General features: G+C 45.4%; 1 protein-coding gene across 2 annotated transcripts; it reads left to right on the plus strand.

Annotated features, from left to right (window-relative positions):
• Nucleotides 1–1,661: 1,661 nt before the first annotated feature.
• Nucleotides 1,662–25,127, plus strand: MYBL2 (MYB proto-oncogene like 2). Of its 2 annotated transcripts, none has more exons than XM_077929240.1 (14): nucleotides 1,662–1,924; nucleotides 5,695–5,782; nucleotides 6,595–6,663; nucleotides 6,858–6,950; nucleotides 8,236–8,456; nucleotides 8,765–8,921; nucleotides 9,547–9,819; nucleotides 11,439–11,816; nucleotides 12,456–12,595; nucleotides 12,983–13,082; nucleotides 14,082–14,195; nucleotides 15,409–15,525; nucleotides 20,124–20,252; nucleotides 22,524–25,127. In XM_077929240.1, exons 1-14 carry the CDS (start codon nucleotides 1,905–1,907, stop codon nucleotides 22,650–22,652), a joined length of 2,028 nt encoding a protein of 675 aa, XP_077785366.1. In that variant the 5' UTR covers nucleotides 1,662–1,904; the 3' UTR covers nucleotides 22,653–25,127. The 2 variants fall into 2 exon arrangements, with proteins under 2 accessions (XP_077785366.1, XP_028590791.2); XM_028734958.2 differs by having other exon boundaries at nucleotides 1,663–1,924; nucleotides 20,103–20,252.

Genomic DNA, 25,127 nt, shown 5'->3' on the forward strand with positions numbered 1-25,127 from the left:
CCCTAAGCTATAAAGGTAAAGGTAAAGGTACCCCTGCCCCTATGGGCCAGTCTTGACAGACTCTAGGGTTGTGCGCTCATCTCACTCTAGAAGCCGGGAGCCAGCGCTGTCCGGAGACACTTCCGGGTCACGTGGCCAGTGTGACAAAGCTGCATCTGGCGAGCCAGCACAGCACACGGAACGCCGTTTACCTTCCCGCTGGTAAGCGGTCCCTATTTATCTACTTGCACCCGAGGGTGCTTTCGAACTGCTAGGTTGGCAGGCGCTGGGACCGAACGACGGGAGCGCACCCCGCCGCGGGGATTCGAACCGCCGATCGAGATCGGCAAGTCCTAGGCGCTGAGGTTTTACCCACAGCGCCACCCGCGTCCCTTATCCCTAAGCTATAGCTATATGTAAATCCGGCACTGCCTGCAGATGTTGTTGGACTGGACTACAACTCCACTGCCTATAGCAGCTGCACTCAATAGGAGTTCAACATCTGGAGGACCACAGGTTCTCTTTCCCTGTACCACCTCTTGATCTCATTGGTAGCTTGCTACCCTCTTACTTTGTGTTCATCTGCCTGTTAAGGCACAATACTCCTTCGGGCACTTTTTCTCTCTTGCAGGGGCTTTCTCAGCTTTTAACATTTCAATGGCAGGCAGAAATCCAATGCGTGAAGCTTTCCCAGCACTGAACTAGTGGAGGATGGAAAAAGGCACCGCCTCTTGAATTTCTGCCTGTTGCGCAGCAGTAATGAAAGACGCAGATGCCCTGCTAGAAACAAGGATTGCAATCAATGATAGAGGGAAGCTGTGTAGGGTTAATTGTTGGACCCAAGAGTCTCCTCCGTCAAGCTCGCTTAGGGTTTGCTGGGACCCGTCACTTTCTCTCAGCCCTTTGCCTACCTCAAAGGGTTGTTAGGAGGACAAAATGGCCCGGAGTTTGTGCGCAGCATCGACACTCCGAACTCCTCTACTCTAACCTCTTGGAGGAAGGGCAGGATAAAAGTACTAAACCGGAAAGCGTGAAGCGCCGTCCACTAACCCTAAGAAACCACCCCCGCGTCGGAATTCATTAACGGGAAAAGTTACATTTTAGCAGTGCTAATAAGCGAACTCAAAAAGTGAAAGGAAAAAGGGACGCTGCTCATTCAATCTCGACACATATTTTCCTTAACAGGAGAAAAAAAACCCCCAAATAAAGAGGCGGGTTATATAAATACCTGCAATCCACAAATACAGTCTGTTTAAGAAATGTAGCAAATAATAATAATAATAATAATAATAATAATAATAATAATAATAATAATAATAATAATAATGATGATGATGATTTCGCCTATTGAAATAATAATGAGAAACCGATTGCACCCATCTTATTTCCCACGTAAGCATTTTGGCTTTTGTTTCTTCATTGCTTGCTGCAGTGTCGCAACACCATATTTCACTTTCTTAGATTTGGAGCAGACTTCTGCTCCAAGGAAAATAAAAACTTTATTATAGATAAAGAGATAATACAGTATACAAAGCTGCAACTTGCCCGCGCGCGCCACTTTTTTTTTTTTGCCCTTCCCACCTCTTCTTCCTCCGCCTCCTCTTTTTCCCTCCCAAGAATACCCTGTGTGTCGTCAGCCTCGCGCGCGCGCAGCGTCACTCCGCCGGAAAAGGTGGCTGGCTGGGGCGGAGTTGGCGCGAGATAGGAAAGTGCTTTTCGGAGTCCCGGGCGGGCGCGAGCCACGGAGCTGCAGCAGTAGCAGCAGCAGCCTGGCTTGCGCGCGCTATTCAGAGGGGGTCCTTTAGCGGCATCCGTCCCCCCATCCCCCTCCAAGTTCTGGTAGCCTTTTCTGTTCTTTTGGAAGTTTCATTTTATTATTATTTTTGGCCATCGCATGATTTGAACGCAGAGGGAAAAAAGGCAGGATGTCTCGCAGGGCTCGCTGGTGAGTTGCATTTGAGGCGGGGGGCGGGAAAAGAGAATATTGCAGCTGTTTTTGGAGGCATCGTTTAGGATGGATTGGAAAGGTGGTGGGAAATCCGTTCCCCGCCTGTTTTCTTTTCCTTTCTCTCCTCCCCCCCTCCCTTTCCCCCCCAACTGATTGACTCACCGTCCACGGTAGTGGAGCATACACAGGGATAGATCTGTAAAATTATATCGGGGATGATTTATTTGCCGCGATCTGAAAGGGGAAAGCTGCTTTAAAGGTGCTTAAAATGGCCCGCGTGAATTTGCAAGGGCGGGGAGAGGAACTTGGCTCTTTTGCGCCAAGCGGTGCGGGAGGGAGAAAGGAAGAGCGTCACTCTGCTTTCCCTAGTGATCTATTTTGTCCTTTTTTCATCATCATTATTAGTATTAAGCTGATCCTTTTGCAAGGAAGAGCAGTTCGGTTATGAAAGGGATCGTGGGCCACAGTCTGGAGCGGGACCCCCCCAGATCTTGTTTAGAGGCCTTCTGGTGCTAAAGCAAGGAGAGGAACTGATAACGAGCTGGCAAAGACTTGAATTGGGATTGCCTGGATGGTGGACCTAATGGTTGTTATATGAGGACTGCCAGGTCCAGCTACCAGGTGGGGGTAGTTGGGAAAGCTGTGAAAAATCATGGCTTATGGCTGCATCCTAAACTCACTTTACTGGGCGGGGTAGGCCCCACTGAATTCAATAGCGCTTACTTCTGAGTAGACACACTGTATCTGTGAGGAGACTACTGGGAATGTTCTGGCCATTTAGGGTGCTGTGAGTTTGACCAAGCTGCGGGAGGCAGTGGAAGACAGGAGTGCCTGGCGTGCTCTGGTCCATGGAGTCACGAACGACTAAACAACAACAACAATGATGTGTGAAAGGCAGCATGGCATTACTTATATTATTTGGTGTTGCGTTTATAGCTCACATTTTTTCCAAGGTGTTTAAAATGGTGTGCATGGATCTCCCCTTTCCCTGTTGAGCCACATAGCAAGTTACCTGTGAGGTGCATTAGGTTGGGAGACCAACCATCATGGTTGAGGGGGAATTTGGACCCTGGTCTAGTCTAACACTCTAAATAAGCACTGCACATGTAAGTGGCCTAGATTCCTGCTTTTGGGCCAAACTAGGGATGTGGAAGGACGCGGATGGTGCTGTGGGTTAAACCACAGAGCCTAGGACTTGCCGATCAGAAGGTTGGCGGTTCGAATCCCGGCGACGGGGTGAGCTCCCGTTGCTCGGTCCCTGCTCCTGCCCACCTAGCAGTTCGAAAGCACGTCAAAGTGCAAGTAGATAAATAGGTACAGCTCTGGTGGGAAGGTAAACGGCGTTTCCGTGTGCTGCTCTGGTTCGCCAGAAGTGGCTTAGTCATGCTGGCCACATGACCCGGAAGCTGTACGCCGGCTCCCTCGGCCAATAAAGCAAGATGAGCGCCGCAACCACAGAGTAGGTCACGACTGGACCTAATGGTCAGGGGTCCCTTTACCTTTACCTTAGGGATGTGGAACCTGTGGCCCAAGGACGTGGGTTGGCCTCCAATTCCCATTAACCCCAGCCAGCGAGGCCAATGGTCAGGAGTGAGGGAGTTGTAGCCCAACAACATCTGAGGGTCTTGGACTTACCAGCCCTAGCCTAAGCCGCTTTGCCCACTAGGAATATTTGTGCAGGGATCTTTTTGAATCCTTCCATAAAAATATTCATGAATATTCTAACTGGCTGAGAGATTGGATGAGGTTTTTACCTACCCCTAGTGGTGTTGTTTTAATTTAGTTTATTTGGTTGGGTGTATATCCCACTTGATCTTGAGGACTTGGGCGAGTCATATAGTGACTTGGTGAGTCATACGGTGACTGTTCTACCAAAACTCTGGCTACCAAAAATCTGTTGGAATAACAATGTCTTGTGCTTTGGTAAGCCTCCAGAGAGAGACAATTCCAAAGATGAGGACAGCAGCTGGATTTGCAAATGGAATCAGTGGTTTTGAAATAACATATAAAATTATATATGGAGCCTTCTCCCCCACTGCTTGTTCTTCTCTGTTTCTTAACCTTTTATTTCCGTCTAAAGCTGCAATTCTGAACTCTCCTTACTTTCTAGTAAGTCCCACTAAATGTCTTATGAGGGCACATGCTTAAGGCCACTTATTTTTATTTAATTTATTGAAGTGTTTGTAATCTATCCTTTCCATAAAGGTACAAAAGTTACAGTAAAATCTGTCCAAAACATCAGTACTGATTGGGCAAAAGGGGAAATTCATATTGCAGTGGCCTGTCCAAACAATAGTACAGTTTTCAGAAGTTACCTAAAAGCAGGCCTGGGTGGTTACTGCTGAAGGATTAAGCTCAGACACTTACCGTATTTTTCGCATGATTGGACGCACCGGACCATAGGACGCACCTAGTTTTTTGGGGGGGAAATAAAGGAAATTTCCCCCCCCCTTTATTTCCCCCCCAAAAGCAGGTCAGGGAAACCGAACCAGGTCGAGGAACAGCGGGATAGTGGCGCTGCGCCTCCCTGCTGTCCCCCGAGCTTGTGGGGCTGGCTGATGTCTGCCTAGCGCGCGGGGCGCTCTGCTTCAGGGCGCCCCACCCGCCGGGTGGCAGGCTGCTATCTGCAGCTTGGGGAGCCTTGCGGGGAACTGCTTCAGGGCTCCCCACACTGCGGATGTATGCCTGGCGCGAGGGGCGCTCTGCTTCAGGGCGCTCCTCGCGCCAGGCGGCAGGCTGCTATCCGCAGCGTGGGGAGCCTTGCGGGGAACTCCTGCAAGGCTCCCCACGCTGTGGATGTGTTCCCGAAGCGCCGGGCGCTCTGCTTTCAGGGTGCCCGACGCTCCGGGAAGCAGGCTGCTATCCGCAGCCTAGACATGGCTAGCAGAGCGCTAATCCCGAAGCTTGGGGCATGCAGAGCTCAGCGCGCCCCAAGCTTCTGGGTGCCGGCAAGGTCTCCGCTAGACGGCTAGCGGAGACCTTGCCGGCACCCAGAAGCTTGGGGCGCGCTGAGCTCCGCACGCCCCAAGCTTCGGGATTAATGCAGCGCTCCGCTAGCCGTGGGAGAGCTGGGTCTCCCACGGCTAGCGGATAGCTTCCTGAAGCCTGGAGAGCGAGAGGGGTCGGTGCGCACCGACCCCTCTCACTCTCCAGGCTTCAGCGAAAGCCTGCATTCGCTCCATAGGACGCACACACATTTTCCCTTGCTTTTTAGGAGGGAAAAAGTGCGTCCTATGGTGCGAAAAATACGGTAATCTCAGGGTACTGGATTCGAGCTCCATGTTGGGCAAAAAGATTCCTGCATTGTAGGGGTTGGACCAACTCAACAATTCTATAGTTCTGTGATTCTGCTGGTAGCAAATTCTATAGGGCAGGGCCTGCCACACTAAAGCCTCAGCCCCAGTGAAGTTCAGCTGAACCTCATGGGTGCAGAAGATCTTGGAGATCGAGGTAGAGCATAAGGAGTCCGGTCCTTAAACTACTTTGCCCCCAAGTTGTTTAGGACTTTGTGAATTACCACAATTGCCTTGAACCTGGCCCTGTAGCAAACCAGCAGATGCAGTGTTCACAATGAAGGAAGTTTAAGTATTTGTTTTTATCTACCTACCTATCTTTCTCCTTTGTATTGTTTCAATGGGTTCTGAGGTATGGGCTGGAGATTCTAGACGGTGGTAGAATATTGGGGGGGGGGTGTAATTAAAAATCTGTAAAGCAAGATACTTACATGCTCTTTTTCCCCATTTGCTTTTAAATTTTGTTTGCAATAGTGAAGAGCAAGATCAACTGCATTACCAAGATTCAGATGCATCTGAACGGCGGGATAACAGATGCAAAGTCAAGTGGTCACGTGAAGAGGTATGTCATGTGTAGATTGTGTTGAGGAAAGTAGGGATTGTGGCCTTGGGGAGCTTAGCTGAATGGAAAACGCTTTGCTGACATGCAGTATGTGCTACTTTGAAAATCCTTACAGAAGTCCTTTATATACGCATCCAATAAAGAAATAAAATGGGAAATGGAATGCATAGTTTGCCTATTCCAGCCATGTTCCCCTCTTCTCTCCTGCTGCTTTCCCTACTTTCATGAGGACTAGAAACTTGCTTTTAAATGCAAACAAACCCAGACATTCTCCGGAGGCCAAAGTTCTGTGCTTAAAGTATTGCATGTCAAATTGTTGGAATACATATAGCATTACTTGTCCCAAATTGGCCAAACAGAGTGGGAAAAAATATGAACCAATGGACTTGTGTGTATGTGTGTATCTTGTTAAAGACCGGGCTTTTATTACCATCTTAGCTATTGTGCCATGAGGAGAGGCTCCTGGAGCAACTGCGAAATAGGCATTCTGTCCCTGACAAATAAGATGGAGCTACCCAGTTCGTCCTGCTTTCCGCTATAGCACCCTGCTGCTTCAGAGTGCAACACAAGATCTAGTTTCTAGCTAGCAGCTCTGTTTTCTGGGTGGCACATAGAAGTAGCCGGAATGCTGTGTTGAAGGTCAAACCTCTATTCCTTTCCTTGCTGTGCTGTATCTCATGATGCCATGGTGTCACAACTTCTGTTTTGGTAAATTCCGTTATATTGTTCCTGAAATGCATAACTTAGGTAATGAAACAACATACTGTATATGTTACTTGTGTGCCAAAGCTGATGGCTTTGCTTTTTTGCAGGATGAGCTCTTGAATTCACTGGTGACACAGTTTGGACATGACTGGAAGTTCCTAGCAAGTCAGTTTCCTGTAAGTGGAGTTTTTCAACAGAGTGGAAGGTTTTGCTGGTGGGGTGTTTTGGAGCAGAGAGGGGTATGGCAGAGTTGCAAAAGATCAAGCTGCTAGTTTAAAAAAAAATCTCTCTGCCTGATACTTTTGGTTTCTCTTTATGCCTGCCTTATCAATCTTCACTTTAGCATGTACTTATTTACATTTGCTCATAGAACCGCACTGAGCAGCAGTGTCAATATCGCTGGCTTCGGGTGCTAAACCCTGTCCTGGTTAAAGGCCCTTGGACTAAACAAGAAGATCAGAAGGTAACTATTTCTCAACATGTGTCTCTTATAATTGAAGAAATTAGAATTCCATCTTGCAGGTAGAATCTCTCTCTAGAATCCCGGTATTTGAAAGATCCTGCAGTACAGGCTGCCACTCTTCATCTATCAAATACAGGGTTTATTTTGTCCGTGGTACAGATTCCTAACCCTAGCAGCTTTTTGGTAAGACTCTGATTTAATTCTTAAATATCCTCCTTAAAAACACACAGAGCACCATGCTGTCTTAACTCTCCACCATCAGCTGCTATCCTAAGGTTGAAGTCCTGTGTGCTCTTACTAGGGAGTAAGTTCCAGCGAAATAGGCTTGCACTTTTAGTAACTTGGTAATGTGTGTTCGTACACTCCATGCAGTCATGGCACTGTCCTTAGGGTGAAGTAACTCAGGTTGCTCGGTAGAAATCGAACATGAGTTATCTAACGCTAATGGCTGTTAAGTTGGGCAATTGTGAAACAGCAATGTATTAATAAGGTAGCAAGCACAGAAGCTCATATTATTGTTTCAATGCAATTCTGTTGAGCGGTGCTGCGGTGTGGGATGGTGAGATCTACACCCCCACCCCCGCAATTCAATAGCTGAGTGGAGCCTACACACATACACAACTACACACATTGGATATTCTCAGCTCAGTTGGGAGCTCTGCTTTTGCAAGCTACCCAGGTTTATTGAGAGAGCCCTTTGCATCGTACATGCACAGGCTCCCTGCAGCTCTTCGGTTGAATCCTACACTCTTGCACTGAACTCAGAAGAATTTTTCTTTTGGGTAGAATTATAGAATGGTAGCGTTGAACATATGCACAGTGATGAGGGATGCAGGTGGTGCTGTGTTCTTAACCACTGAGCCTCTTGGGCTTGCTGATCAGAAGTTTGGTGGTTTGAATCCCCGTGATGGGATGAGCTCCTGTTGCTCTGTCCCAGCTCCTGCCAACCTAGCAGTTCGAAAGCACGCCAGTGCAAGTAGATAAATAGGTACTGCTGCGGCGGAAAGGTAAATGGAGTTTCCATGTGCACTGGCTTCCGTCACAGTGTTTCATTGTGTCAGAAGCGGTTTAGTCATGCTGGCCACATGACCTGGAAAACTGTCTATGGACAAATGCCGGCTCCCTCGGCCTGAAAACAAGATGAGCGCCACAACCCCATAGTCGCCTTTGACTGGACTTAACCGTCCAGGGGTCCTTTCTCTTTTCCCTTTAATGCACAGTGAGGATGGAGTCTGCCACCGTGATCACACAGTGAATAACAATCCGTCCTTTCCCCCCTTATGAGGTCACTGAATTAGTGAAGAAGTATGGCACAAAGCAATGGACGCTCATAGCCAAGCACTTGAAAGGCCGGCTGGGCAAGCAGTGTAGAGAACGCTGGCACAACCACCTGAACCCGGAGGTGAAAAAGTCATCGTGGACAGAGGAAGAAGACCGCATCATTTGTGAGGCTCACAAGGTTTTGGGGAACCGCTGGGCTGAAATTGCGAAGTTGCTGCCTGGGAGGTAGGTTCCTTACGGACCTTTGCATTCTTCTGTCCCATACTGGGATGGATCTATCAAACAAGAAAATGGAGGAGGTCGGTGGGTGGCCATCTGCTTTGCATGCAGAAGATCCCAGGTTCAACCCCTGGTGCTGGGAGAAAGCCCTGTCTAGCACTCTGGAGAGTCACTGCCAATCAGTGTAGACATTATTAACCTAGATGGACCAATCAATGGTCTGACTTGGCCCAAGGCAGCTTCGTCTGTTCCTAGGATGCTTCTCCTCTTGTGAGTCACTTTTCAATGATGTGTGTGCGCTTTCTACTTTACAGGACAGACAATGCTGTGAAAAACCACTGGAATTCCACAATCAAAAGGAAGGTGGAGACAGGAGGCTTTCTTAGCGAAGCAAAAGACTCTAAGCCCCTCTATCTCCTGGTGGAGGTGGAAGGAAAGGAAAGCCAAACTGCACAAGAAGTCGAAAGCCAGGTATTGCAAAGCATTTTTATGCCTCTGAAAACTTTATTAAACAGAGAATATATTTACGCAAACTTCCAGGTGATAGTGTCACAATATTCTATACGGCCTTAAATTAATCTGCCTTTTCTTTGGTACGTTGGAATAAGGTTGCAAACTTCGGTTTTACATTTGTAAAGCATCTTGCAAAATCCACTCATTTTTTTATTCAGGGATCCAAACGGCAGATGAAAGCAGCAGTTTTCTTTGTAGCCAAGATGCTGGTTTTGGAATCAATGAAGGCAGAACTGTTTGCATCATAACTGCTCAACTTTTTCTCATTTGCATTTTGTAATCCAGCAGGAGTTGGCACCGAAGCTTCAAAATAAATCTTTAACAACATAATCCTCATATATCAAGAACTGGTCCGTGGGGTTAGGACTGCAGCCTCATTTAGATGCTTCGGAAATGTTTCATGACTTTGTGCTTTTACTGTGAAGGGTGTGATTTAGCACTGCCGAATACTGTGTTGGACATTGGCTCATGATTTTAGTACCTGATTTTGCAGCCTTGATGCTCTTTGAGTGCAGCCGTGAACTTGATTTGCTTTTATTGTTGTTGTGTAGTAGTCACACAAATCCTCATTTGCTTTCCACAGCAAACCTTGTTGACAGACTGGCCTGTTCAGGCCTTGGAAATAAAGCAGGAGGTAGCCATGGATGAAGAATCTGTTGGCCTGCCAAAGCTGCCTCCTGAGCAACTCCCAGAAAGCCTGGCGGACGACAGTATCGCGGGAACATCAGAAAACACAGCGCCTGACAGTGACCTGAAGGAAGGCTCATCTCAGTACACATGGGTGGTCGAAGCAGGCAGTTATTTGTGTACCTCTACGGCCCCAGCTATTACAGAAGCTCTGGACATGATTGAATCTGTAAGAAGTGAATTGATGTCTATTTCCGTAGTACGGTCAGGGATGAGGAGTTTGCATGTAGGCTTTGCTCATCATAGGCTCTTTTGTGCTATGATCATAATCACCATCAAGTTTATTTGTACACTGGTACCTCTGGTTACTAACTTAATTCATTCCAGAGGTCCGTTCTTAAACTGAAACCGTTCCTAACCTGAGGTAGCACTTTAGCTAATGGGGCCTCCCGCTGCTGCCGCCACATGATTTCTGTTCTCATCCTGAGGTAAAATTCTTAATCCGAGGTACTACTTCCGGGTTAGCAGAGTCTGTAACCCAAGGTGTTTGTAACCTGAGGTACCGCTGTATGCCTCTTCTCCTTGATAGAGCCATGCTCCAAGCAGCTCACAGCAACATGCAGAATAAAATATAAAAATGTTTCAAGATAATGCTCTATCAGTGGTTCCCTATTATCGAAGTGCTGTTTTTTTTTTGCAAAAGCCAAGCCTTGGACCCCCTACTTTTGAAAATGTTGATATCTCTGTGGTAGTTTTTGTTACGTGAATGGTGCCGTGAACCTCCTGGGTGGGTTATGCAGATCACCAATTGGGAACCACTGCGCTAACAGCTAAAACAATTAAAACACCAATATCAACAGGGCCAACAAACATCTCAAGTTGATTATCACTGCAAAAGTGACTAACAATAAAATACAAAGCATTCAAGTAGCAGGACAAACAATCCCCTCCCCACCTTATCGGCAGGGAATTGGCACAGTAAGGGCGGTCGTAGTTGAGGTGTGAAAAAACCATGCTTGGTGCAGCAAAAGAGAATTTTCTTCCCTTTTCATGAATGTGGGGCCATCCGTTGAGGCTGAATGGGGTGGCAGTTTCAGGGCAGACAAAAGTGAGGACTTCTTCACACATAACATAGTTAAACTATGGAGTTTTTCTTCATGGCATGGGGTGATAGCCACTATAGAGGCTGGTTAGGCAAATTCATGGAGGATAAAGGCTATCAATGTCTACTAGTCCATGGTGCCTGGATGCTACTTCCAATCTCAGAAGCGGCTGGGGAACATGAGCAGGAGGTTGGTGTTGCATTCATGTCCTGCGTGCAGACCTTCCATAAGCCTTCCATTGGCCACTGTGGGGAACAGAATGGTTATTAGATATCTGTTTGGTCTGATCCAGCAGGGATTCTTTAAAGTTCTTGGAAGCACTTTCCCTCCCTCCAGTTTACTACTGGCTTTTAGTATTTGTGACTGAGACAATTTTAAACTGTCCTGCCATTATATGTAAAACGAAACCCAGCTATGCTGCATGTTTTTCCAGTGTTGGGTATTGATTTTTCAAGCAAAGTTTGTAGAGGATTGTGGCACTGGTTTTTTGCACTTAGTTCCCATTCAAATCAAGAGGACTTAAGTTAGACGTTAAGTTAGCTTTTCTGCATGGATTTGAATGGGTGAAAATAACTTGCTCCTTATCCAAGGCCTAAGGTTCCAGTACATAGCTCGTGCATTTGGTATGCATTGTAATTGCTCAAATCTACTTGTGCCAAGTTATTCTGCCACCCATTCTGCTCTGCCACATTCTTTGTCTGCAGTTTTATCCTCCCAAACGTTCTGAACTTTCCTATTCTGGCAGGACCCAGATGGTTGGTGTGATCTGTTTCAATTTGACCTCCCTGACTACCTGTCTACAAGTAACAGCAGCAGCCCAGATAGGCAAACATCCCTCAAGCCCTCCTCCACCTCGCAGAACGTGACAGAGTACCGTTTGGATGGCCACACCATTTCGGACCTGAGCAAAGGCAGCAAGGGCGAGCTCATCCCCATCTCCCCTTGCACGGACATGAGCTTTGGTACACCGCCTTCTGTGCTTAAGCGGCAGAAGAAGAGGAAAGTCGCACTCTCGCCTGTTCCAGAAGGGTGGACCAGTGGCAACCTCTCTTTCCAGGACTCCTGCAACAGCATGACGCCTAAGAGCACCCCTGTCAAGACGCTGCCATTCTCACCCTCTCAGGTACGGAGGTGCAAAGAGTGGGCAGCAAGAGTGAGTCAGTGGTCGCCTTCATGCATGACATTTTATCTTCTGCAAATCTCCCTTTCATTCTTGAGTGATGTCCTCCATTTATTAATGGTTCACTGGAGCTCATATGGCTTTTATATGGAGATCTGCTCACTTGAGTTGGTAAAATCAATGGGAACCAGGCAGAAACAAAATTTGCTTTAGAGCCTGCTTTCTTACAGTATTTTTTTTTTTAAAAGTCATGTTAGATACTCTTCCTACACTTCCATATTTAAGTATACAGTTTGGAAGACCTTTATCCAAGAAAGATCAGGGTGTCCTGGTCGCATGACTTTTGTCAGAGATAACACAGACTGCTTTAGACCCTCACTCTCCAGACATATTTTACAGGTCTTGGACCTATTCAACCACAGATTCAGTCACTTGTGGTGGAGGAAGGCACAGCCTCCCATGCTTCCTTATGGCCAGGTGTTTACAACATGGAAAACTGTCCATGGTCATATTATACTGAAAATGTAAAATCCAGGGCTCAGGAATCGCCACGCAAAGCTGAAATAGATTTGAAAACCAATTCGTTACTTAATCCATTTCAGCTGATGTGTGTCGACTCTTCTAATTTCCTTTCTTTGGCAGTTCCTGAATTTTTGGACCAAGCAAGACACTCTTGACCTTGAGAACCCATCTTTAACTTCCACTCCTGTGTGCAGCCAGAAAGTGATAGTGACTACCCCGCTACACAGAGACAAGACACCGTTGCTTCAGAAAAACTCGGTGTAAGTATTTTCTTCCCCTAATTCTCACTCCAGCATGTATCCTGTAGGCTTCACTGTGATATGTCTAGACGTAGTGTTCAGTGCTGGGAGCACCTAATCCTACAGTGACACCAGTGAAGCTACAGTGTTGTGTGGTCTTGGGCGTGAGGGACCACTGTGCGTTCCATTCAAATCCCACTGACCTTCCTTCAAGGAAGAGCATGTGAGCTGGTATTTTTTAATTGTTTGGATATCTGTTTATATTGCTTGTATGCTTCCCAGTAACAGTGTTGTCTTGGTAGCTTACAATCAAGGAGGAATTAGAATACAACAGTTAATCGACAGGTTACGAAATCTATAAGACCTAAAAAATTCCCGCAGCAAACCTCTCCTCTTCTGTGCTTTCAGATTTGTGACACCTGATCAGAAGTACATCACAGACAATACACCTCATACACCCACACCTTTCAAGAATGCTCTGGAGAAGTATGGACCAATTAGGCCTTTGGTATGTCTCTCTCTCTCTCTCTCTCTCTCTCTCTCTCTCTCTCTGTGTGTGTGTGTGTGTGTGTGTGTGTATATATATATATACACACAGATATATATATACACACGCACGCACGCGCTGTATAGCTGTTTTGTGGGTCCTACCTGTATTGCATTCCATTGTGCTTCTGCTGCTGGGAGCGCAGTGCTAGAATTCTGGACCAAGTCCCCCATCTTAAGCAAAAACATGAAGCCAGTATTCAGCAGAAATATCCTTACATTAGTATAGAATGAAATGATGCTTCACATGAAAATTAAAAGATTAGCAGATTTTGAGACTGTCAGCTAGATTCAACCTGTCAGGTTTTTTGACCTGTGAGATGGTGTTCTGCTTATCTGAACAATGTTGGTTTTTTAATAGGTTAACAAAGTAGGTCCAAAACAGCAGCTTTCGGTTTCATTAGAGCTCTCAGCAAGCAAAAGCACTTTAAGGCTGACATTTTATTGTATTTTTCTCTATTAAGGAATCGTGCAATTTCCTTATTTCTAGATGTCTTTTCCCTAAATGGCTATGGATGCCATATCAGTCAAGCTGTGTAATAAGGTTATGGGGTCTTGATCTTGCCACCTTTTTTTTGGTTCTTCGTAAGGAGGATAAATATCCGGAGGCTATTGTGCTCCAATAGTTCTAAGGCTCTTGCAGTTTTTCCTCTTTTCTCAAAGCTGCATGCTGGGCTTTGCCGCTGTCTTTGAGCATGTAGGTGTTCTTGGGGAAACATTAGTCCTAAGAGAAGGGTGCCATGTGAGTCCTTCCAGGTCAGGTTGGCTAAGAGCCAGTTTAGAGACACAGACTTTTGTGCGCTACCAGAAAGAGCCTTTATCTATGATGGAGATCTGCACAGTGGCTACGAAACAATTTTATGTTCTTGGCCTGTGCTACATGTACTGGTCACATATATTGTTCGTGATGGAAAGTCTGGAAGCACAACTTTTTCTCTTCCTCCTGCATCCGTAACGCCAGCCTCAAACGCCTAACCTGGAAGAGGATTTGAAAGAAGTACTACGGAGCGAGGCTGGTATTGAGCTGATCATAGAAGATGATGTGAAGCCAGAGAGACAGAAGAGGAAACAGGGTGTAAGTATATTGTACAAGTATGATCGGCAGGAAAATGGTGCAGTGTGGAGTGGTTCTCTTTAGGGTTTCATCCCCTGCTCATCAAACCTTCAGTCGGCATTCATTGAGCAGGCTAACTCCTCATTGAGGTGTTTTTACCAGGAGTAGGTGGGTTCCTCTCAAGGGCTATATAGTTTCTAAATACTTTTGGTACTTCTGCAAACTGCAGAGTTGCTCCAAGCCTTCTGAGAGCTCCCTCTTCTGTGTGCTTAGAGCCATTCTGACTACATGAGGACCAGTACTGGATAAGTGAGATAACTGCTCAAGTATGTAAGAGCAGGCTAGGTCATTGGGACCATTAGAGTTCTGCAGGAATTTGAGGCATCCAGAATGCTGAGCATTTGCTAACAGTGTTGGCTGCCCCCCCCCCAAAAAATAAAGTGTGCTGCAGCATCTTTAAAAACTGGTAATAAGACATTCACAGCATGATTCTCTTTCCCAGGCTCTAAAAAGATGGAATTCTTTCCCAGTTTATATTTGTCCACAAGCATGATATTTTGTCCATAGGCATTGCAGCTAGCAAATCCCAGCTTTGCACCGGCGGTTTGAAGCCAGCTCTGTACTTCCCCAGTGCTGCAGTCATAACAGCCAATGCATGTATGCGGTCTGCCAGTTTGTACATCTTTATGGTGAAAGGCTGTAGCTCAGTGGTAGAGCACCCTGATTTTCACGCAGAAGGGCCCACGTTTAATCACTCACATATCTACGTAAGGCATGAAGAGATTCCTGTCTGAAACTCTGGAGAGCCACCGCCACACAGTCTGGGCTGGGGAACCTGTGGCCCTCTGGATGTTGCCAGATTACAACTCCCATCATTCTCAATGAGCATGGTCAACGGTCAGGGATGATGGGAGTTGTGGTCCAGCAGCATCTGGAGGGCGGAAGGTTCCTCACCCCTGGTGTAGACAGTCCTACATTAGATGAACCAGTTGTCTGACTTTGTAGAAGGCAGATTCCTTTGTTCCTATGTAACTGCAGAGATAGTAGTATGGAGTCTTCCTGACAGCTGTCAAGTGTGCTCAAATGAATTCGTTCTCCATAACTTACTGGTACCCCATGAAGCTTTCCCAGTAGCTCCCTTTGTTCTAAAATTAGTATACAATGCTACTTCATCCCCAAATTGTTGCCTACTGTTTATTGTTGGGACTTAAATATTCTCTTCTTGTCTTTCCAGATGCACAGGAGTCCCATTAAGAAGGTCAGGAAATCTCTAGCCCTTGACATTGTGGATGAAGACTTGAAGCTGACAGTTTCCACCACGGCCAAACCTGTTTGTTTCAAAAGATCTCAGGTGAGTCGTAATCAGATGGGTGGTGGTGATAGTGGGGAGTAGATTTAGTAACTAGAAACTCTTTAAGATCATTTTTTAAAAACCACAAGTATCTCACAGGCGTTTGTGTTACCTTTGCCAGAATGCAACCACAGTGGACTGCAGGTTTCATCAGAGAAGTGGATGCTTCCTTCCCACAAACAGGAGAAACCCATTTTGATTGGAAAGAGGGCTAAGTCCCCCATTCTGTACTCAGCGCTACCTGAATCAATTCTACCCCCCACCCTTGGGTGTATTTCAGTGAGGAACAAACTAGACAAGGCACTTTTGCTGTGTCTTGTCTAGTTTGGCTTTTAGATGCCTCCATATTTTTTTGTGGCAATAGATATGCACTGAGGCTGGCCATAGCTCAGTGCATTTGAATACAAAATGTCTTAAGTTGAATTCCCTGCAGTCAGTCAGAGAAAAAACATCTGCTGGAGATTTTCAAGAGCTGCTTCAAGTCAAAGTAGGCCGTACTGGGCTTTGATTGCCCAAAAGTGTGGACCAGTGGGCACATTTTGAATTTCGAGACATTAGTGAGGGTGCCAACCAAAAAATGGCTGCCTTGGGGACATGACATAACACAGAATTAAGAGAGTACAGTCATTATTGTTCCTCCTTTTCTGGATTGTGGGAAGTACAACTGTGAATGAACGAATGAACTTTGTTATGGTCACAGACCAGCATAAGGAGTACAATTGTGAAAGGCACAAGAACCCTGTTTTCTCCAATGCAAATCCTAAACCAAAGTGAATACTTAAATAGGGCCTGGTCTTTAGCTTCTGCACAGTCCATTGCAGAGTTTTCACAACATAGATTTGCCCACACTTATTCACAGAAAACAAGTTCTAGGGAGTACCTGATCTCAGATGCCCCTACCACAGGAACACTGCATTCTGGTTGCTAGGGGAAAAGAAAGGGCAAACACTGGAGATTCCAAGGATTACTAAAAAAAATCAGCCAGAAGCAAGGAAAGTGCAGTAAAGGGGAGGTGGAAACAGCAGCTCATTAGGACCCCAGGGATTTCTACCGCCAAACAACTTGCTTATCAATCGCAGCTTTGACTTCGCTGACAGGTGGGAGCAGCCAGGCTGACTCATTTCAGAGACATTTGCTTAGTGCATTGCAAGTGCCTTCAGTACTAGAATCTGGGAATTTAAATGAATGGTTTCCTTGTGAGGCAACCCATGGGGGCACTCATTTCTGCAGGTGGCATGTTAGTGACTTGCCTGTCCACGCTCATGAATTGCCTTGGAACTCTAGGTTTGTTTTTAACCGAGACAAATCCCATCTGGCTTTTAAAAACAATTGCTGAATGTTTGACCCTCATTAATTCTGATACAATAATCAATGTTTGCTTGCTAACGGGGTGCACTTGTGCAGCAGTACAAACCGGCAGGCTACGGCTTTTCTTGTGCATGCTGTAAAACGGTTAAACTCTGTAGAGTTGCAGCAAGGCTGCATTTGGCCCTTGCTGCTTTTAGCAACCATGCCATGGCAGTCTGCCAACGAGAGGCTCAGGTTGTTGCAGGTAAAAAGGGTGGTAAAAATCTGCTGGGCGATTGGCTCATAAGAAGTGGGGAAATGGGGGGGGGAAATAAAATAAGATGAAGCAAGTCTAGGAATGGTGTTGAAAAAAAGGACACTTTGGAAGTTGATAAAGCCAACCCGTTTCCTTGTGACATGTTTACAGTGGAACCTTGGTTCTTGAACTTAATCCATTCTGGGAGTCCATTCGATTCCCGAAACCATTCGAAAATCAAGGCACGGCTTCTGATTGGCTGCAGGATCTTCGTGCACTCAAGTAGAAGCTGAGTCAGATATTCACCTTCCGAAAAATGTTCACAAACTGGGATACACACTTCTGGGTTTGCAGTGTCCGGGAGCCGATTTGTTGCACAACTAAGCAGTTTGGGAACCAAGGTATCACTGTATTACGTTAACATCTATAGTAAGGGGCAGCTAATATGATGCTGCCAAAGAATTGATGCTTTTGAATTATGGTGCTGGAGGAGACTCTTGAGAGTCCTATGGACTGCAAGAAGATCAAACCTATCCATTCTGAAGGAAATCAGCCCTGAGTGCTCACTGGAAGGACAGATTGTGAAGCTGAGGCTCCAGATTGTGAAGCTGAGGCCACCTCATGAGAAGAGAAGACTCCCTGGAAAAGACCCTGATGTTGGGAAAGATGGAGGGCACAAGGAGAAGGGGACAACAGAGGATGAGATGGTTGGACAGTGTTCTCGAAGCTACCAGCATGAGTCTGACCAAACTGCGGGAGGCAGTGGAAGACAGGAGTGCCTGGCATGCTCTGGTCCTTGGGGTCACGAAGAGTCGGACACGACTAAAGAACAACAACAAATATGATGCCTTCCAGGTCTTTTGAACTACAATCCACATTATTCCTGATCATTGGCCATTTTGGCTGGGGCTGATAGGAGTCTGGAGTCCAGCAACATCTGCAGCGTGTCGTGTTGGCTACCTCTGATGAATCCATATGCATTGTTGCCCAACTGTGCCCTTAGGTGGAACTTGTTTTGTGTGCTTCTGATTTGAGTATATATGCGTGTTTTCTCATAAATACATATCCCATTGAGTTCAGTTACAGATAGGTAGCCGTGTTGGTCTGCCATAGTCAAAACAAAAAAAATTCCTTCCAGTAGCACCTTAAAGACCAACTAAGTTAGTTCTTGGTATGAGCTTTCGTGTGCATGCACACTTCTTCAGATCCACTGAAACAACTTCTGAAACAACTTCTGAAACAACTTCTGAAATTCTGGCAACTTCTGTTTCAGTGTATCTGAAGAAGTGTGCATGCACACGAAAGCTCATACCAAGAACTAACTTAGTTGGTCTTTGAGGTGCTACTGGAAGGAATTTTTTTCCCATTGAGTTCAGTTATATTTAATCCTGGTTGTGTGCTTAAGCATTGTATTTTAAACATCTTCAGAAGCATACTGCACATTTCATAGAAACAGGGATCGGAATTTTGCATTTGTACCACTTAAGACCAAGTAGGACATTTTATATTTAATGCTCCCTTGTCATCGAAAACACTTCGCATATAACTTCTAGGTTGGTGAGTCAGATTTTTTTTAAAAAAAATATTGCTCTCTCCACCCCCAAATAAGATGAACTCTGAAGTGTTGCAGTGCAATACACCCTTTCATTTGTGTAACATTTACACAAATGTTGACTTTCACATTTATGATTCTTGGAGGATGGGAGACCTGGCTGCTCCAGCTTGTTCATGAATTCACTGGGTAGACTTGGGCAGCAGGCCTGTTAACAGAATCCTGAGATACTTAAATAAACCAAAAAAACAACAACACCTAGCTTATTAGGGTCAGCTGTCAGTCATAGGATAGTGAACTGGCAAAAGGCAGGTGTAGTGGTTAGCATGTTGGAGTTGCATGACTTTAGCCCTGTGCAGAATTACCTGGGAATATGCTCCATCGAACGCAGTACTCCTGATTGTACAAGTTAAACTTCTTAAAGCACTGAGATTTAACAAAAGCACTTTAGCCTGCTGAATTGCAACCTTTAGCTTTTAATTAAAATGGAAGCAACCTTGCAAATAAGTGTTGGCATTTAAATTGCAAGCACGTTTCAGGAACCCCATCCAAGGACGGTATTCTGCTCAATTGTTTTTCGCCTTGTTCACTTGCCGGAGCAAGAAAGGTCTGTCCGTTATCCTGGTGCTCCGGCAGATGATGTTGCTCCTGCTCTGAAAACATCCCGGAGCATCAGGTTCCTATGGCCACCATTTCTCTTCTACCCACACCACTGTTCACACGACATGCTACATGGTGTGGGAGGAGTCTGTGAGGGTTCACACTGCCTCTCCTGGGCCTACCAAGGGGCTGTATAACAGCCAGGCTCAAGTCCAATCAACAGCACAATTTGCTAAGATCCCCAGCTTCTAACATGCCAAAAATGTTCAAGTATTTCTCCACACGCATTGTGACGAGAAAGTTGAAACCACTGGGAGTCCGTAGAAGCTGTTGTTTTCTGTGGCCAGCAGGCAACCCTATCTCTTGTCCTTCCATCATGATGTAAATGGTTGTGGGGGGTTTTTTTGGGGGGGGGGGAACTGCCCTTGTTCTATGACTCATTTGTGCAGCGATTGGAACAATACGCACGATACTGTTATCCATCAGCCGTGTTGCCTAACCTCCTTGCCGGCAGGTGTCCATGACAATTAACTGTGGAGTAACGCCAAAGGTTGAGTTTCCCCATTATTCCACAGTAATAGTTACGGAGTTTCTTAGTCACAGAGACCCATTGCCGAATATGATGTTAGACTGCACAGCATTAGGCTATCAGGCTTATTGTTCTGATCGCTGCCCCAGTGATTGATTGCAAAGTCCTCTTTTTCGCTAGGAAGCTTGCACCGTGACAGAAAGATAAGAGAAACTTGATTACAATATTTGCTTCTTTGCCCGCCTCCTCCTCCTTTTTCTAAAAAGAGGACTTGGGAGGGAAATGAAGCAGGTTAATCTCAGCAATGCCATTGGTTGTATGTAACTTTCGTTTTTCCCTTTGGTTGATTGCAGTCTGTGAACTTCCTTCCGCAGTCCCTAAACCTCTCTTTGTCAAGCAGCAGGAATGACTGCAGCTTGCTCAACAGGGGGTTTGTGCATGTGAAGGCAGAGAAGGCCCCGTCTTCCAAGAGAATCCAAAGCAAATTCAGACCACCTCCTCTGGTAAGCACAGTCCATTGGGGAAACTTTGCAGGTGCCACAGTTATGGGGTTTTGAGAGACTTGCAGTACCAGAACCTGCCATGTCCATGAGCTTTGTGAATGTTGTGCCTTGCTCAAGTGCCAGGCAACATGGTTGTATGCCTGTTAATGATTTTGCATTTCTTAAATGAATTAAGGTCCATTGTGGAGTTTATGAAGAGTTGTGATGGTTAATTTTTCCATCATTTGACTAGAGTTTGCTTAGTCACTATTTCCCATATTGTTGTGTACAAGCTTAAAACAAAATCACTTATGGAGGGTGGTGTTCAACGAACCTTTACTCAGAGTAGACTCACTGAAATTTGAGCCCAGAATCTAGGTTATAAATAAGTGGGCCGAGTTTTTAAAACAAAATTCTGTTGATAAAGAATCAAGTGGGGTTGGGGAGAGAGAGAGAGAGATTATCCTCCAGTCCCAGGTTCTATCAATATTATCTACCATGGTATTTTGTGTGAGCCGCCTTCTAATCTTGCTGAAAAGTTGTTTTCTGGAATTGATGGGCATAGAAGCTGCTTAAAAGTTTGTGGTGAGGCACCTGAAATTTCACAGCAAATCGATAACTTGTAGCCCCAATTGTGACACTGACTCCAGCAGTGTGAGTCTTCGGGTTCCCTGCTTTTTGGAGTGGTGCCACTGGGGTTAACCACAGATAACCACTGCCAGATGCAATTGTGGTTGTGATTCTGCGAATGTGGTTTTGCCCAGTCACCTGACTGACTTACTTTTAATGGTCTTGAGATTTTCAGTCATTAATCTTTCCTGGCATTGCTACAGCAGTTAATGCATAATATTCAGGGAATGGGTCTTAGGAATGTAGGAAGTTGCCTTATACTTGGTCAATCCATTTATCCATTTATCCCTTTTATCTGAGGGTCCTTTTTAGCTGGAGATGTTTGGGGCTGAATTTGGGACCTCAGCCTGTTAAGAGTATGCATTTGAACGCTGCTTGCCCCCTCCTGCTTCCCTATCCCAACTCTCACCCTGTGCAACACTTGAGTAAGCTGTACAACTCCTTGCCTGGCAGGCTATGCCTCTGAAAATATGATCCAAAATGAGTGAACTTCCTTCTTTGAAGAAATTGTGCAGTTTGCTCAGAATTCAGGATTGCTTTGCATAATTCAGATTTTATGTGTGTGTGTGTGTGTGCGCGCGCGCGTAAAGTATGCAGCCTTATAACAACAAAGAGCCTGCTTTGGAGACAGCGAAGGAAGAGATACAGCACTGGCGTCTAAAATCATGCCTTTGGTGGGGTGGGCAAGTGAATGTGCCTATTGGGACTTGGGCTCCCAGGAAACACATAATTAGGGCTATCAATACAGGGCAATGTATCCAATAAAGCAGTTCCATTAACGTAAGAATTTCAGTTTGCACAGCAGAACTTATGCATCCCTAGTGCCCTACCCTGATCTGTTCTGCAAGGTTGCTGGAACTCCCAGAACAGTTAAAACTATGGAATTGCTTCCCACTGGAGGCAGTGATACCCATGGAATTGTATGGCTTTACAAGAGGATTAGAGAAATTCATAGAGGTCGTCTATTGGTGGCTATGTTCGGCCTCCGCTGCCAGAGGCACTATGCCTCTGAATACCAGCTGCTGTGAATTGCAGGTGGGCAGAGTGTCCTTGCTCACAGGCTTCCCACAGGCATCTGGTTGGCCACTGTGGAACAGGATGCTGGACTAGATGGGTCACTGGCCTGATCCAGCAGGCTCTTATGTTCTTAAAGGATTTAGGGGGCATGTGGGGAGAGGAGATGGAGGGGAAGCTCCATGTGCAGTGAAAAGCCCTTATAGCGTTCCCAAACTTGGGCCTCCAGCTGTTTTTGGACTACAGTTCCCATCATCCCTGACCACTGGTCCTGCTAGTTAGGAATGATAGGAGTTGTAGTCCAACAACAGCTGGAGACCCAACTTTGGGAAACCCTGATCTAACAAAACTACCTAATGCTGGATACAGCCCTGGGACAGTATACATTACATGGCTTAAACCCAGTGAAGCCTTTCAAGTAAATTCACCCCCCCCCCAAAAAAAAAAATTATTAAAGTTATTTGTAGCACATCAATGGTCAGTGAGAATTTGGGGGACTCATTCTCAACTTTTTGCAAAAGCTTCCCTATGGGTTCACCTGAGCCAATTCTGACTCCTGAGTGAGAGGCTAATTTACAAAACTGCATCAAGAAGCTTTCCCCAAAAGTGTGCTTGCTTGCTTATTTTCTCTTCTCTTCTCTTCCTTAGATGTCCAGTGCTTGGAAAACAGTGGCTTGTGGTGGTTCTAAAGACCAGCTGATCATGCAAGACAAAGCTCGACAGGTCTTGGGCGTGTTGAAACAGAACCACACATCACGGACATTAATCTTATCTTGAAGAACTCTTGTAAACTCTTGTAGCCATGGGTGGAGGGAGGGAGAGGAAGAGAACCAAACCTGGAATGGCATTCTCATACCAGCTCCTTCTTTGTGACTCCTGAGCTCTACCATAGATGTCCTTGTTTTGATTTATTGCTCTAAATTCTGGGTTCTAAGCATGATATAGAAAACAATGTTCAGAAAAGATTTTTTTTTTTTAAATTTTGGCAACAGCCCTGCATTAATTGAGCTGAGACATTCTCACTTCCCTTGAGAAACCTCTACCTCCCTTTTCATTTTGATAAAAAAGAATCAGTTGGTTTGCAAAGAGGGACATAAGAGAAGTGAATCAATTCCTGGGGAAGAGAAAGCCCTGGACTTCTGGATTTGGTTTTGCCTTCTTTGAGATTCTTCAAGTGTAATTATGTTTAAAGTCCCTGCCCGTTCCACCTGGCTCTTTTGGAACTTTTGTCTGATGGTAACGGGCAAAGGGATTGAGATGGAAGGAAGAAGAACTGCTAGCAGTTGGAAATGTCTGCAATATGCTCTTTAGACTGGACAAACTCTGTGAACTGGGATGTGGTCTGTTGCACTATGTAAAGGTAGGCATCAAAACCTCTTCTCCAGAGTATTGCAGTCTTAAGAATATCAAAATCACTGCCTCCAAAGAGGTACACCATTGCCTCTTACCCTGATCTGCTATTTCTTGCTAGGTTGCGTATGATGTTGTGGTTTGCTTCTGAGTATTTTATATTTCCAAGTCCACCAGATGGTGCTGATGCCAATCTTTTCGCTCCAGCTCTGATATAAGGAAAGGTGCAGTCTGCTTGAAGCGAGCTGGTCTGCTCAGTGCTGGGAGAGTTAATCGGCTTTATCGCTTCACAACTGCTATGGTAAAAGGAGCTTTTGCAGAGATCTGTGTAAATCACACGTGAGTGAAAGTCTGGCCCATACCCCTTGAAAGAAAGCGTGTCCTAGATAAGATACGTCTCTGTCTTGCAGTACTTGTCTTCAGTCATGTTATAGATAGGTTCTTCAAAGCACTCTTACACTTTGCTTCAGATTAGTTTGATGTAATCCCTGGGAAAGCAATTCAAACAGATCTTCCCCAGTGTATCAACCTTTTCCTTTTAATGGCCTCCACTAACCAGGCCTGAGCTGAAACAAGAGAGGCCAGAGAGTAATGTGGTTCTGTGTTGTATACTCCACAGCACGTCATTGTCTGGGGCTTTGTATTCTTCCTGGGCATATCATGAGTTGTGTTGTCAGATCAATCCTGCAGAAGGAGACATTGTGAAAACTGCATTCTTAACTGAATCAGTTGTAGATGCCTAAAATGAATTGCAAATTGGTGACCGATACCACAGATTTCCATGCTTCCCAACCATCCGATGTATGCTAACAGCCACTTCACACATTTTCGTTTTTACAGCTATATAGATGAATGACAAATAAGTTAGCAAATGCCTGCATCAAACAGGTACACTAGGCAGGAAGTGGTGATTGGCTGTGGTCCCCATTGACTAACCAATGCTTGCCTTTGCATAATATGTGAAATTATCCTTGCAACCAGTGTAGTGCATTGATTTAGAGGACAATCTGGATGTAGGAAGTCTAGTTGTATAAGAAGAGCTCTGCTGGACCAAACCAAAAGCCGGTCTGGTCCAATATCCTGTATCCCATAATGGCCAATCAGATGCCTCTGGGGAGTCCACAAGTAAGATAGTTGTTTCTGAGCAACTGGGACACAGTCATGGTTTCTCTGATCTTGTAGGTACCATGATAAGTAGCCATTGATACCTCCCATGAATTGATCTAAAACCCCTTTAAAGTTGTCTAAATTGGTGTCCATCTTCGCATCTTGTGAAGGTGAACCTCATAGTTTAGCTATGGGATTTGTAGCTCAGTCAGAAGTGCTTGGACATTTTAAGTGTGCATCTACATCCTGCACCTTATGGTGGGTGCTTTAATGCACATGTGTGGACAAAGAAAATGGATTTGACCAATGCCTCTGCAACATGTGCTTATGGAGGGCGGCATGCTTCTCTTATCTCTCCATCGTTCAGTCTTTGAAATAGCACTTTAACTCAACCTGTGCTGAAGAGCTTATTGGATCGCTCTGGGCAAGCAAGACCCCATTTCTCAGCCTAACCTGCCTCATGGGATGGATGTAAGACAAGCAGCATGGCTCTGAATTTTTTTTGGGGGGAAGGAACTGTTATGAAAGTAAGACTACTTTGTGGGAAGATGTCACAGTTCGTTCCGATGTAAATGCCTGTCTGGAAAAAAACAGGTGAGGTTTTCTTGGTGAATAATTAGTATTATTTTTGCTTTAAGAATTTATCTTTCTTAGAACCACTGTCATGGCTAAAACCCTAAATAAATTATCATTCATTGTAGAAAGTGAGGCCGATTTGATTTGGAGTCTGCTCTAAATTAAAAGATTATGATGAAGGTATTAAAAGCCATTTCTAATCCCATAAATCTGATTCTA

This window comes from Podarcis muralis, chromosome 5 (assembly GCF_964188315.1).
Source record: "Podarcis muralis chromosome 5, rPodMur119.hap1.1, whole genome shotgun sequence".
In the NCBI taxonomy this organism is placed as follows: domain Eukaryota; kingdom Metazoa; phylum Chordata; class Lepidosauria; order Squamata; family Lacertidae; genus Podarcis; species Podarcis muralis.